This window comes from Nycticebus coucang, chromosome X, assembly GCF_027406575.1.
Source record: "Nycticebus coucang isolate mNycCou1 chromosome X, mNycCou1.pri, whole genome shotgun sequence".
Classification (NCBI taxonomy): domain Eukaryota; kingdom Metazoa; phylum Chordata; class Mammalia; order Primates; family Lorisidae; genus Nycticebus; species Nycticebus coucang.
Genome location: NC_069804.1, coordinates 46,609,146 through 46,622,776, shown reverse-complemented (window position 1 = coordinate 46,622,776; position 13,631 = coordinate 46,609,146). Strand labels below are relative to the sequence as shown.

At 40.6% G+C, this 13,631-nt stretch overlaps 1 protein-coding gene across 1 annotated transcript in view; it reads left to right on the top strand.

Annotated features, from left to right (window-relative positions):
- Window positions 1-13,631, top strand: part of MAOB (monoamine oxidase B) — a 185,042-nt gene that overhangs the window by 36,207 nt on the left and 135,204 nt on the right. Inside the window, exons 2-3 of the mRNA XM_053579285.1 lie at window positions 5,667-5,761; window positions 8,510-8,647. Coding sequence (XP_053435260.1) covers window positions 5,667-5,761; window positions 8,510-8,647 — 233 coding nt within the window. The remainder of the gene's footprint in view (window positions 1-5,666; window positions 5,762-8,509; window positions 8,648-13,631) is intronic.

Here is a 13,631-nt window from a genome sequence, read left to right as displayed (position 1 = left end):
AAATGGTCATTTGTCTGTGACCTATTAATTGATTCTGCATATTAAAGTTTCATTAGCTTTCTTTTTTAAGGTACAAAATAACTGTAAGTTTGCTCCTGAATTGTTTGCAAAAGTTAAATATCTATTTAAGAGAGAGACTGAGATTTTAAGATTCTTAAATTCAGATACAGAGCAGAATATATATTTTTTTTGAGACGGAGTCTCACTATGTTGCCCTTGGTAGAGCAATGTGGCATCACAGCTCACAGCAATCTCCAACTCTTGGGCTTAAGCGATTCTCTTGCCTCAGCCTCCCAAATAGCTGGGACTACAGGCACCCGCCACAACACCCGCCTATTTTTTTTTTTTTGTCACAGTTATCATTGTTGTTTAGCTGGCCTAGGCTGGGTTAGAACCTGCCAGCCTCGGTGTATGTGGCCGGTGCCCTACCCACTGAGCTATGGGCACCGCCCCAGAGCAGAATTTTTTAAGATACTTCACATCAATTAATGTATATAAAGAGTTACTATGTTTTGAGGTTTGTTTTTTTTTTTTAGGTCCAAGGATAGTGGAAGAGTTCAGGTTTGGAGTTGACTACTAATTGTGTAACCACAGCAAGTCACTGAACATCTCTAAGCTGCCATTTTTTCCTTTTTGAAATGAGAGTGATAATAATACCCCTTAACAATGTGGTGAGAATCAGCTGAACTTTGCATAAAGTGCTTCACCCAGAACAAAATGCTTCATGCTTTATGACAATGGCTGTTGTTATTGTATTTTCATTTCTTAAAAGCTGTTATTGTGTTTTATCAGGAGACTATTGTAGTGTTTTAACAGTAGCAATTATATAGGGCAAATATATTTCTGCTATTTTATATGATTTTTTTGTTGTTGCAATAGTGTTGCACTTGAAAATTCTCTGACTTCCCAGAGAATGTACCATCTCTCATGTTTTTGTTTCTATGGCTAAATGTGTTTAAAAGTTCCAAAAAGCAACATGGAAAGCAACTCAGGAAACAACTCTCTTGTGAGTCAAAGAGGCTCTATAGAGTTAATTATTTGCCTTGTCTTTGAGTAGTCAAATCATTAGTCCTTTTATCAATCATTACTGAGGGATCTTTTTGAGAGTTACCTCTTCTATACAATATTAATCGTCTTCTGACCAGTCTCTAACTCCTCAGTTAATTAAGTACCCTAAAATTCCTTCCTCCTAATTGCAGTGACTTTCCTGAGCCACCAATATTTGGACCAATTATTTTTCAGACCAATTTTTATCAGTTGATGCCCCCAAAGCATTTGGTTACCCACAGTGAACATTAGTGATCTAAATTGTGGGGTATTTCTAACAACATACTTTCTTATTCCCCTACTTAAGGACATTTTTGGAATTTTATATTTATGATTTTTTAAGGTACGTGAGCATAGAGAACTCTATCCAGTGGTTTGATTAGACTCTGGTTTGTTTTAATAGCTGTTTATGTTTAGCATAAGACATTATTGGGTGACTGCGCTTAATAAAAGGCAGTACCTTTTTTTCTTTGTGGTTTTTGGCTGGGGCTGGGGCTGGGTTTGAACCCACCACCTCTGGCATATGTGACTGGAGCCCTACTCCTTGAGCCACAGGTGCCGCCCTAAAAGGCAGTACCTTTTGTGGAATACAAAATGCTAGTGTATATGAAAGATGTATTTTTTTTCTGAACCCTTTTGTTTAAGCCTGAGCATGCTCAGGCTGTTTATCTGAACTCAGTGAAACAGCTGTTACTATGGCTACATGTTATTTCATTTGTTGAACTTATGCTTGATAAGAGAAATGTCATTGAATTGTCTGCAATTTTGAATTTAAATAGAAGTGTTTTTTTTTTTTTTCTTTATGAGGTGAAATTAAGAAACTGGAGTTAGGCGGCACCTGTGGCTCAAGGAGTAGGGCGCCGGTCCATATGCTGCAGGTGGCGGGTTCAAACCCAGCCCCAGCCAAAAACCACACAAATAAAAAAAGAAAGAAAGAAACTGGAGTTAAAAATCTAAGCTCTATGTTTCAAAATCAGGGTTGTGTAATGCTTGTGAGCACTGCCTGTGGGCTGTGGACTTTGGAACCATTACCCTCCCTCCAACTGGAAGTTTTGACCTTGCCTTTGGGAACAGGAATGAGAAGATAGATTAACTCAAATAATGAAATGTCAAATCACTCTCTAAAAAATAGTTTCCTCTATAAGACTGCCAATAGACAATGACTGAAGCCTTGGCTTTTCATTATGATTTTCAAGGTGGGCTCATATTTTATGTTAGATGTATTATTATCAAACCATAAGATACAAGTGTGTCTTTAAAAAATGTTGATCTAAATAAAGTGAAAGCTAATTTTTTAAATGTAACTTCAACCTGTAGACAAAATTGGGAGAAGGGATCAGTGAAGAAGATCACCATGAGGGCCCAGAGAAGTCAGTGTTGTGTAGTGATGGTGAATATAGATGCTGCAGTGAAAATGGCTTTGCCACTTACTCTTTATGTGACCTTGGACACCTCTTTGGGCTTTATTTCACTCAGCTACAAAACGGGAATATTAACAGTACCTCATGTCATAGGGTTGTTGTAAAAATTCATTGAATAAATATATTAAAACACTCGGAATTTTTATAGGAATCTTTTTTTTTGAAGTAGTGGAATATGAAAGTCACAGAACTATTATTTTTGACAGTCAAGATAGAAACTTTTATTTAGGCTCAGCGACTATATAGCTCAGCAGCTAGGGTGCCAGGCACATACACCAGAGCTGGTGGGTGCGAACCTAGCCTGGGCTGCCAAGCAACAGTGACAACTACAACCAAAAACTACCCAGGCGTTGTGGCGGGCGCCCATAGTCCCAGCTACTCAGGAGGCTGAGGCAAGAGAATGGCTTAAGCCCAAGAGTTTGAGATTGCTGTGAGCTGTTATGGCAAAGCACTCTAATGAGGGCGACGTAGTGAGACTCTGTCTCAAAAAGAAAAAAAGAAAGAAACTTTTATTTATCTATAAGGAATGACAGTGTCTTGGGATTTCCTTAATTTTGTTTTATCTCATAAAGCAAATGAGTAAAATAATTGTAACTAAGCAAATTCTGTTCATTATGGGAAGAGCACCAGAGTTCTATTCTCTGAGAAAACTCTTGCTAAATTCTGTAAGGTAAGTTTTAAAGGTGCAGGATTTTAAGAGTTCTGAGGCCAAAAACTACATGTATTAGTACCAAAAACTTTATATACAAATTTTGCACTGTACTTTGGACTTTGTCAAGAACACTACACTAAAATGGGCATACTAATCAGAATTCTCCAGAGAGACAGAGCCAACAGGATACATGGAAGGGAATTTATTTTTATTTTTTATTTATTTATTTGTTTTTAGAGACAGAGTCTCACTTTGTCACCCTCGGTAGAGTGCTATGGCATCACAGCTCACAGCAATCTCCATCTCTTGGGCTTAGGTGATTCTCTTGCCTCAGCCTCCTGAGTAGCTGGGACAACAGGCGCCTGCCACAACACCCGGCCATTTTTTTGTTGTAATAGCCAGGGCCTGGTTCGAACCCACCACCCTGGGTATATGGGGCCTGCACCCTACTCACTGAGCCACAGGCGCCACCTCTGGGAAGGGAATCTATTAGGGGGAATTTGCTCATACTATCACAAAAGTGGAAAATGAGCCATCTACAAGAGAAGCTGGCTTAGTCAGAAGCTTCAGAACCCGCTCGGCACGGGTAGCACAGTGGTTAGGGCGCTAGCCACATACACTGAGGGTGGCGGGTTCGAATCCGGCCCAGGCCAGCTAAACAACAATGACAACTGCAACAATAACAAAAAATAATAATAATAAAATAGCGGGGCATTGTGGCCGTTCCTGTAATCCCAGCTACTTAGGAGGCTGAGGCAAGAGAATCAATGGAGCCCAAGAGTTTGAGGTTGCTGTGAGCTGTGATGCCATAGCACCCTACTGTAGGCAACATAGTAAGATTCTGTCTCAAAAAAAAAAAAAAAAAAGAAGAAGAAGCAGCAGCTTCAGAACCAGAAAAGCTGAGGGTGCAGCCTCTAATTCCAAAGCAGAAAGCACAAGAATCCCTGTGAGGCCACTGCCGCAAGTCTCAGGGTCCAAAAGCCAAAGAATCTGAAGTCTGATTCTTCAAATTTGAAGGCAAGAGAAGAACAAGCATCTTTCTCCACTCAGGAAGGGACAGAGAATCCCTCTTCTGCCATCTGTTTGTGGCAGCCTGGCCCAGGCAATTGGATGGCTCCTACCCACTTTAAGAGCAAGTCTTCCTCTCTCAATCCAAGGGCTTACATGCCAATCTCCTTTGGAAACACCCTCACAGACACATGCAGATTGGTGAACAATCTTTCACCAGCCATCTAGGCACCCCTCAATCCAATCAAGGTAACACCTAAAATGAATTATCACACTGGGTAAAGTTTATTATACATAGATTTACTTCAATAGGCACGGCGCCTGTAGCTCAAGGGGCTAGGGCACCAGCCACATGTACTGGAGCTGGTGGGTTCGAATCCAGCCCGGGCCTGCCAAAGAACAATGACAACTACAACCAAAAAATGGCCAGGCATTGTGGTGGGTGCTTAATAGTCCCAGCTGCTTGGGAGGCTGAGTCAAGAAAATTGCTTAAGCCCAGGAGTTTGAGATTGCTGTGAGTTGTGACGCCACAGAACTCTACCCAGGGTGACAGTTTGAGGCTCTGTCTCAAAAAAAAAAAAAAATGTACTTCAATAAAGCAGTAAGTTTTTTAAAAGCTACATTTATGGGATAAAAATATAGTAGGCATTCAATAAGTATTTTTGACTGATGCAATAATTAACTGGGTATATGATGGAATCATTTCATTCTTCAGGGATGGATCACATCAGGGAATGAGGACACATGAAGGGTCAAATTTTATGTCCTTGGCTTTGGAACTGTATGTCTACTTCCCAAAGTCTAATCTTAACATTAAATCCCAGGTCCTTGCACATGCTTCGAAGGCCCACTCACCCTCAGTTTACCAGTTTTTTGTTTTTTTGTTTTTGAGACAGAGCCTCAAGCTGTCGCCCTGCGTAGAGTGCTGTGGCATCACAGCGCACAGCAACCTCCGACTCCTGGGCTCAAGTGATTCTCCTGCCTCAGCCTCCCAAGTAGCTGGGGCTACAGGCGTCCACCACAATGCATGGCTATTTTTTGGTTGTAGTTGTCATTGTTGTTTGGCAGACCTGGGCTGGATTCAAACCCCGCCAGCTCTGGCTGGAACCTTAGCTACTTGAGCTACAGGCACTGAGCCAGTTTACCAGTTTTATCGATTACCCTAAGAACGAAGTCAGGAGCTGTATTTAGCCTTCTGTTTTCTGCAGCTGAGCTATTGCTCTTAACTGTGGCCTCATGTTTTAATTTATGTTGTCAGACATGTGATTTAGTTATTAAAATAGATGTTTGGATGACTGAGGATGTTTTTGAGATTTGATGCATTTACCAAATCCCTTTTGTCCTTTCTGGAAATAACAGTCAGTTTCCCAGACTTGGGCTCTAGGCCACTATTATGAACCACTATCCACCTGCAAGTTGAATGTTTAACTGTAGGCTGTGCATGAGTCAATATGGACTCTTCTCATTGGCTACTCACATAAGCAGTTTGTCTGGAGTTCCCATAAAGTATTTGATGTTGATGTCTTATTTTCTCCCAGGTATGGCAGCAGCCAAACTTCTGCATGACTCTGGCCTGAATGTGATTGTTCTGGAAGCTCGGAACCGTGTGGGGGGCAGGACTTACACTCTTAGGGTAAGACAGTAATAATCAAATGGAAAAAAGTGGAACCAAAGCTGAGTTTTTGTTTTGTTTTTCCTTCAAAGTGCTCAATTTTATTTGACTCTTTCTGAGAGGGTGAAAATTTCTCTGAAACATTCTTTACAGCCTCTCTCTCCGTTTACCTCTTTCAACTCTTCTTCTGTCCCTTTATGTCTTCTCATCTTATCATGTTTGTTTTTCTTTTCTTTCTATTATTTTATTATTTTTTTAATTTATGGTATCATAACTGTATGATATCACAGGATATTTGGCCTCTTACAGTTAGGATCATGAAGGAGGGAAATGGACAGATAGTGATGTGGGGGGGAGGAGGGAAGAAAGGAGAGAAAACAGAGAAAATCGTAACTCTTTGTACTTTCTACTCCTAACTTTAAGGGTTCTGCAACATTAACACAATCATTCCAGGCATACAAACTAAACTGTTTTTGAGAATCTTTGTCTCATCTATTTATTTTAAAATTCTGACTTACAGCTGTTCTTTGAAAGGATTCACCAATAATATATGTCTAACATTTCATACTCATTCTTCTCAACAAATATCCACTGAATTCCTACTGTGTCAGCACAGAGATCACCAAAACATGGCCTCACCCCATGGAGTTCATCATCTCCTAGGGAACACTCAATACTGTGATTACCTAATTGCAGCTCACCAAGAAAAATGCCAGAGTGGATGCCAGCTTAGAGTGAAGCCATACGGCATCTTACCCAGTCTTGGGAACCAGAGGCTTTCTGCCTGATAGCCTTTTCTGTCATTGACCGTAACATGTGCCCTAGTTATTTGTGATTCCACACAGGTCTCTAAACTTGTCCTAGTGCCAAGGGTGTCCAACCTTTTTTTTTCTGCTCCTCAGTGAAAGAAGAATTGTGTTGGGCCACACATTAAATACACAAACACTAACAAAAGCTGATGAGCTAAAAAAAAAAAGGTCCATGCATAATTTTCACAATATTTGACATGACAGATAAGCAAACTAGGCCTCAAATAATCCACTTGTGGCCTGTGGGCCACGGGTTGGACACACCTGTGATCTAGCCCTTCTTGTCTCCTGGCTATTATTTTTGTCATTACTTGTTCCTCAAATATCTGTTTACTTTGTCACACTTAGCCAGGCATTGTGGTGGGCACCTGTAGTCCCAGCTCCTCGGGAGGCTGTGGCAAGAGGACCACTTAAGCCCAAGAGTTTGAGGTTGCTGTAAGCTATGACGCCATGGCACTCTACTGAGGGCAACAAAGTGAGACTTTATCTCAAAATAATAATAATAAAAAATAAATAAATAAATACTTTTGTCATACAGCAAAACCCTTACGTATATTCAGGGTATCATCTTTTTCTACTCTAATCAAAACCCACTTGCTTTTCCTCTGTATTAATACCACTTATCTGTTGCACACACGGACAATTATTATATGTTGCCTCAAAGGTTGTGTACATCTTATCTCCTCTACTTCTTGAAATCTTCATATTCCCCAGAAAATATGGCATATAAGACTGACTTTTACATAAAAGAAGTTGAATTAGTATGACTAAATGCTGAATTTTAAAAAATACCCTTTTTCATTTATTTGAACAAAGTTATTGGACAACTACTGTAGGTGTTTAGAATGCTTCAGTGAATAAAACAAGATCCCTGCCCTTATAAAAATTGTGTTCTTGGCGGCGCCTGTGGCTCAAGGAGTAGGGCGCCGGTCCCATATGCTGGAGGTGGCAGGTTCAAACCCAGCCCAGGCCAAAAACCACAAAAAAAAAAAAAAAAAATTGTGTTCTTTTGGGGGAGGTGAGTGAGGAGCTAGACAATAAACAAGCAAATAAACAAAAATAGAAAAGACCACTATAGTGTCCCTGACTAATAGGTACCTGCTTCCGCTTAGACCTGTTCAGAGATAGGAAACTATTCTACTCATTTCTTCTTCAAAGGTTGTCCCTTAGTCATTGGAAATGAAATCTATTCAAACCGTATACAAAAATACTATTAAACATAAAAACAATTTCAATGTCTAAATTATGATCAAATATTTCTTGGTGCTGTCTTTCAAATGTCTTCATTAACAAACCACATAGAAGTACTCATTTCCTCTCTTGCTTTTTCTCTGGCATTTGGTCTCTCAAAATTAGCCTGAAGAGGGTGGCACCTGTGGCTCAAGCAGCAAAGGTGCCATCTACATACACCAGAGCTGGTGGGTTTGAATCCAGCCTGGGCCTTCCAAACAATGACGACTGCAATGAAAAAAACGAATAGCCGGGCGTTGTGGCTGACGCCTATAGTCTAGCTACTCGGGAGGCTGAGGCAAAAGAATCGCTTAAGTCCAGGAGTTGGAGGTTGCTGTGAGTTGTGATGCCACAACACTTTACCCAGGGCAATAGCTTGAGGCTTTGTCTCAAAAAAAAATTATCCTGAAGTACTGAGTAAAGAGATTTATCAACAATTCACAGCTTACAAATTCAAGGCACTAAAAACTAAACCATGTTGTATTATAGGGTGAATGGTGAGGCTCAGAATCCTTTTGCCTATTCTACATTCAATCACTTACGCTTTAATTTAAAGACTAATAACTTACTCACATAAATGAAGTAGAGTTGAAAGCAGGATCTAGTTCTCCATGGATACACCTCAGGGTGTATCTATAATTCCTGAAAGGTCAACTTGCTTATTTAAGGACTTTTTTATTGTAGGGATATTTTCATGAATATGTTTTTATTTTTTTCTGTGGAAAAACAGAATGAAAAGGTTAAATATGTAGACCTTGGAGGATCCTATGTTGGGCCAACCCAGAATCGTATCTTAAGATTAGCCAAGGAGCTAGGATTGGAGACCTACAAAGTGAATGAAGTTGAGCATCTGATTCATTATGTAAAGGTAAGTCTGCGCCACACTAAGGATTTCAAAGTTTTTCTATCATTATTGCCCTATATGAGTTCCAGATCATTCTATCAGAGTATCTTTTGCATCTCTGGATAATGCATACGTATTTTTAAAGGTATTTCAGCCACTCTGAACATCCATTCACTGTTATCAAAGGGGAATTAGGTGGGAATTCTAAACTTATTTAGGAAGGTTATTGACAGTGTTGTCTCTTTGGTAAAACATTTAACATTATCTATAGAGAAAAAACATTTATAATGAATTTATTAAATATTTATATTTAAATATTTGGGACTCGGGCGGCGCCTGTGGCTCAAGGAGTAAGGCGCCGGTCCCATATGCTGGAGGTGGCGGGTTCAAACCTAGCCCCGGCCAAAAACCACAAAAAAAAAAAAAAAAGAAATAAATATTTGGGACTCATTTATGTTATACAAAAAAAAACCTGTATAAAGTTTTACAAATGTTGTCCTAAACCTCACTTTGTAAAGAGTATTTTGCAGTATGTATAATGGAATATTTAAACATTGTATTATTGTGTCTTATTCTTTGGAGATTGACATCAAAGTGGCTCAAATCCCAACTCCTGTCTTTTGTGGGGATGTTCCATTGATCGCCCCAATATTTCTGTGAATTTACCAGGTTTTTCTTTTCCATGATTATTTGTAGCTTATGGCCCCTGCTTCCATGACACCTATGCTCATTCATATCTCACGGCCTGTGACTCTTTTCTTCCCTTTGCTCTAAGCCAGCAGTTCTCAACCTGTGGGTTGCGACCCACAGGAACTGTGTTAAAGGGTCGCAGCATTAGGAAGGTTGAGAACCACTGCTCTAAGCCTATCTGGGTTTCAGCTCACCTCCTTGTGTGGATTTTCCTCAGACCACCCCACACATTTATGAGCAGCAGATGTGACTGAAGTTTTGAGCAATGGAAGGCTTTTATTTTATTATTATTTTTTTTTTTTGTAGAGACAGAGTCTCACTATACTGCCCTCGGGTAGAGTGCGGTGGCGTCACACGGCTCACAGCAACCTCTAACTCTTGGGCTTACGCTATTCTCTTGCCTCAGCCTCCCGAGCAGCTGGGACTACAGGCGCCCGCCACAACGCCCGGCTATTTTTTGTTGCAGTTTGGCCGGGGCTGGGTTTGAACCCGCCATCCTCGGCATATGGGGCCGGCGCCCTACTCCCTGAGCCACAGGCGCCGCCCGAGCAATGGAAGGCTTTTAAATTTCAGAAACACAAACAACTGTAGGGATGACGGCAAAACCCACCCTTTTCCCTTGGTTGGTTCTGAAAGGGGGGGGCACTTGACCGGCAGAGATCTCATAGACCACCAAGGCTTCTACAAAAGGTCTTTATTGGTGTGTGTGGGGGAATGTTGCAGGACAACACCAAGGAGGAGTGAGGAAAGAAAGAGAGAGAGGGGAGAAAACAGAGAAAGAGGAAAAGGGGAGAGAGACAGAGACAGAGAGAGAGGGGAGAGAGAGAGCACGCGCGCGAGAGAGAGTTATATAGGTTAGGTTAGGGGAAGTTTTAGAATGGTGATGGGAGGGTAGAATAAGGAATTACTGCCCTGGCCAGAAGAGGCGTTAGGGGCAGGCCATAAGTTGGGAGGGGCTTTTCTGGGGCAATTACCTAACAGGTTCGCTGAAAGATCAACTCAATTACGGTAGATTGTGAGTTGAGAAAGGTTTATTTCCAAATACCACCTGCATGGGAGGAACCACAGGAATGATTACCCCATGTCTCAGTGATGGTCAGAGACCTTTATAGATGCCTTTTAGAAGGGGGATGGGAGGCTCGGCACCCGTAGCTCAGCGGTTAGGGCGCTGGCCACATACACCGGGGCTGGTGGATTCAAACCCAGCCTGGGCCTGCCAAACAAGGATGACAACTATAACAACAACAAAAAAATAGCCAAGCCTTGTGGCGGGCACCTGTACTCCCAGCTAGTTGGCAGACTGAGGTAAGAGAATCGCTTGAGCCCAAGAGTTTGAGGTTGCTGTGAGCTGTGCACTAGGGCACTCTACTGAGGGCAACATAGTGAGACAAAATAAATAAATAATTTTAAAAAAAGAAGGTGGGGAGAATGTGCAAAGTATATGTGTAGCAAGTGGTTGCTGGAGGGGGACGTGTAGAGGGAGAGAAACAGATTGATTTGTAAATTAACCTGAGAGACAAGTATTGTGTTTTAAATGATTTGGGGCCAAGTCTGTTAGCATGAGGAAAAGGAAGTCAGTAGTCCCTTTTGATTTCCAGTCAGGTTACTCAGGTTTTATGTAGATAGAGGAAAGGCCTCTTCCAGTGCTTTCTGATCATGAATGGCCTTTAAGTCAAAATATTCTTTATGCCAGGGAGTCATATTTTGGGGTAAAATTTCCTTAGTTCCTTCACAACTTAAAACAGAATACTGGATGTTTTAACAACCCCTTGGACCAAAGCACCCCTGAGCATCCCTCCCTGGTCACATTTCTTTGCATATTCCGTTCTCCCACCATGTTGCTGGTCTTCAGACTCTCTTCACATCTCTCCACTTTTCTGTTTTTCCAGAATCCTCATCATGATCGAAAAAAGTCACTGATACTCTTTGGCAAGCAAAGAGCTACCTACTCTGGGCCCCACTCAAGTGCAGAGGTTTTGAATTTCAGTCTTTCCTTTCTTCACTTGCTCCTAGAATTGGAGTAAGCAATATAGAGACCTATCCATCACTGGTAGAAATTATCCCCTTAGAAGACAGAAGAAACTAGCAGCAGTCAGTGTTGATTTACATAACAATTTTGATACCCTAATATTATTTATGAGTGAAACTATCAAGAACATATAAAATACCATGTATTACAATTCGTTTAATAAAATAGGAACTAAGCATCTACTTAATTTGGTATAATGTGGATAAAAGGTTTCCTTGATTTGTAAATAAAATATCTCACCATGTGTCTAGCGGAAAAAGGAATACATGAATTAGAAATGAAAACGTAGCATGGTGATAGTGTGATTTGTTGAACATTAATCAGCAATTCTTAGTACCCTTCATGGGGTTCTTTTTTCTTTCTTTTTTTTTTTTTGTTAAATCATAGCTGTGTACATTAGTGCAATCAAGGGGTATAATGTGCTGGTTTCATATACAATCTGAAATATTCTCATCAAACCATTCAACGTGGCCTTCATGGCATTTTCTTAGTTATTGTATGTAGACATCTGTATTCTACATTTAGTAAGTTTTGCCTGTACCCATTCTAAGATGCACCGTAGGTGTGGCCCCACCCATTACCCTCCCTCCACCCTAACCTCCCCCCTCCCTTCCCCTTCCTTGGCCCTTTCCCCATAGTCTTGTGCTATAGTTGGGTTATAGCCTTCATGTGAAAGCTATAAATTAGCTTCATAGTAGGGCTGAGTACATTGGATACTTTTTCTTCCATTCCTGAGATACTTTGCTAAGAAGAATATGTTCCAGCTCTCTCCATGTAAACATGAAAGAGGTAAAGTCTCCATCTTTCTTTAAGGCTGCATAATATTCCATGGTATACATGTACCACAATTTGCTAGTCCATTCGTGGGTCAATGGGCACTTGGGCTTCTTCCATGACTTAGCAATTATGAATTGGGCTGCAATAAACATTCTGGTACAGATGTCTTTGTTATATTGTGATTTTTGGTCTTCTGGGTATAAACCTAGTAAAGGCATTATAGGATCAAATGGCAGGTCTATTTTTAGGTCTCTAAGTATTCTCCAAACATCCTTCCAGAAGGAACGTATTAGTGTACATTCCCACCAGCAGTGTAGAAGTATGCCCTTTTCTCCACATCCACACCAACATCTCTGGTTTTGGGATTTTTGTTATGTGGGCTACTCTTACTGGGGTTAGGTGATATCTCAAAGTAGTTTTGATTTGCATTTCTCTGATGATTAAGGAAGATGAACTTTTTTCATGTGTTTGTAGTTCGTGCATCTGTCTTCTTTAGAGAAGTTTCTCTTCAAGTCCCTTGCCCACCCTGAGATGGGATCACTTGTTCTTTTCTTGCTAATATGTTTGAGTTCTCTGTGGATTCTGGTTATTAGACCTTTATTGGAGGTATAACCTGAAAATATTTTCTCCCATTCTCAGGGCTGTCTGCTTGCTTTACTTACTATTGTTCTTGGCTGTGCAGAAGCTTTTTAGTTTGATCAGGTCCCAGTAATGTATTTTTGATATTGCTTCAATTGCCCGGGGAGTCCTCCTCATAAAATATTCAACCAGGCCGATTCCTTCAAGAGTTTTCCCTGCACTTTCTTCAAGTATTTTTACAGTTTCATGTCTTAAGTTTAAATCTTTTTTCCAGTGAGAGTTTATCTTAGTTAATAGTGAAAGGTGTGGGTCCAGTTTCAGTCTTTTACAGATCGCCAGCCAGTTCACCCAGCACCATTTGTTAAATAGGGAATCTTTTCCCCCACTGAATGTTTTTAATTGGCTTGTCAAAGATCAAATAACAGTAATTAGCTGGATTCATCTCTTGGTTCTCTATTCTGTTCCAGATATCTACTTCTCTGTTTTTGTGCCAGTACCATGCTGTTTTGATCACTACTGATTTATGGTACAGTCTCAGGTCTGGTAGCATGATTCCTCCTGCTTTGTTTTTATTGCTGAGTAATGTTTTGGCTATTCGAGGTTTTTTCTGATTCCACGTAAAACAAAGAATTATTTTTTCAAGGTCTTTAAAGTGTGACAGTGGAGCTTTAATAAGAATTGCATTAAAATTATATATTGCTGGGGAAACAGAGGGAAGGAGGGAGGTGGGTGGGGCCTTGGTGTGTGTCACACTTTATGGGGGCAAGACATGATTGCAAGAGGGACTTTACCTAACAATTGCAATCAGAGTAACCTGGCTTATTGTACCCTCAATGAATCCCCAACAATAAAAAAAAAAAATTATATATTGCTTTGGGTAGTATGGACATTTTAATAATGTTGATTCTTCCCAGCCATGAGCATGGTATGTTT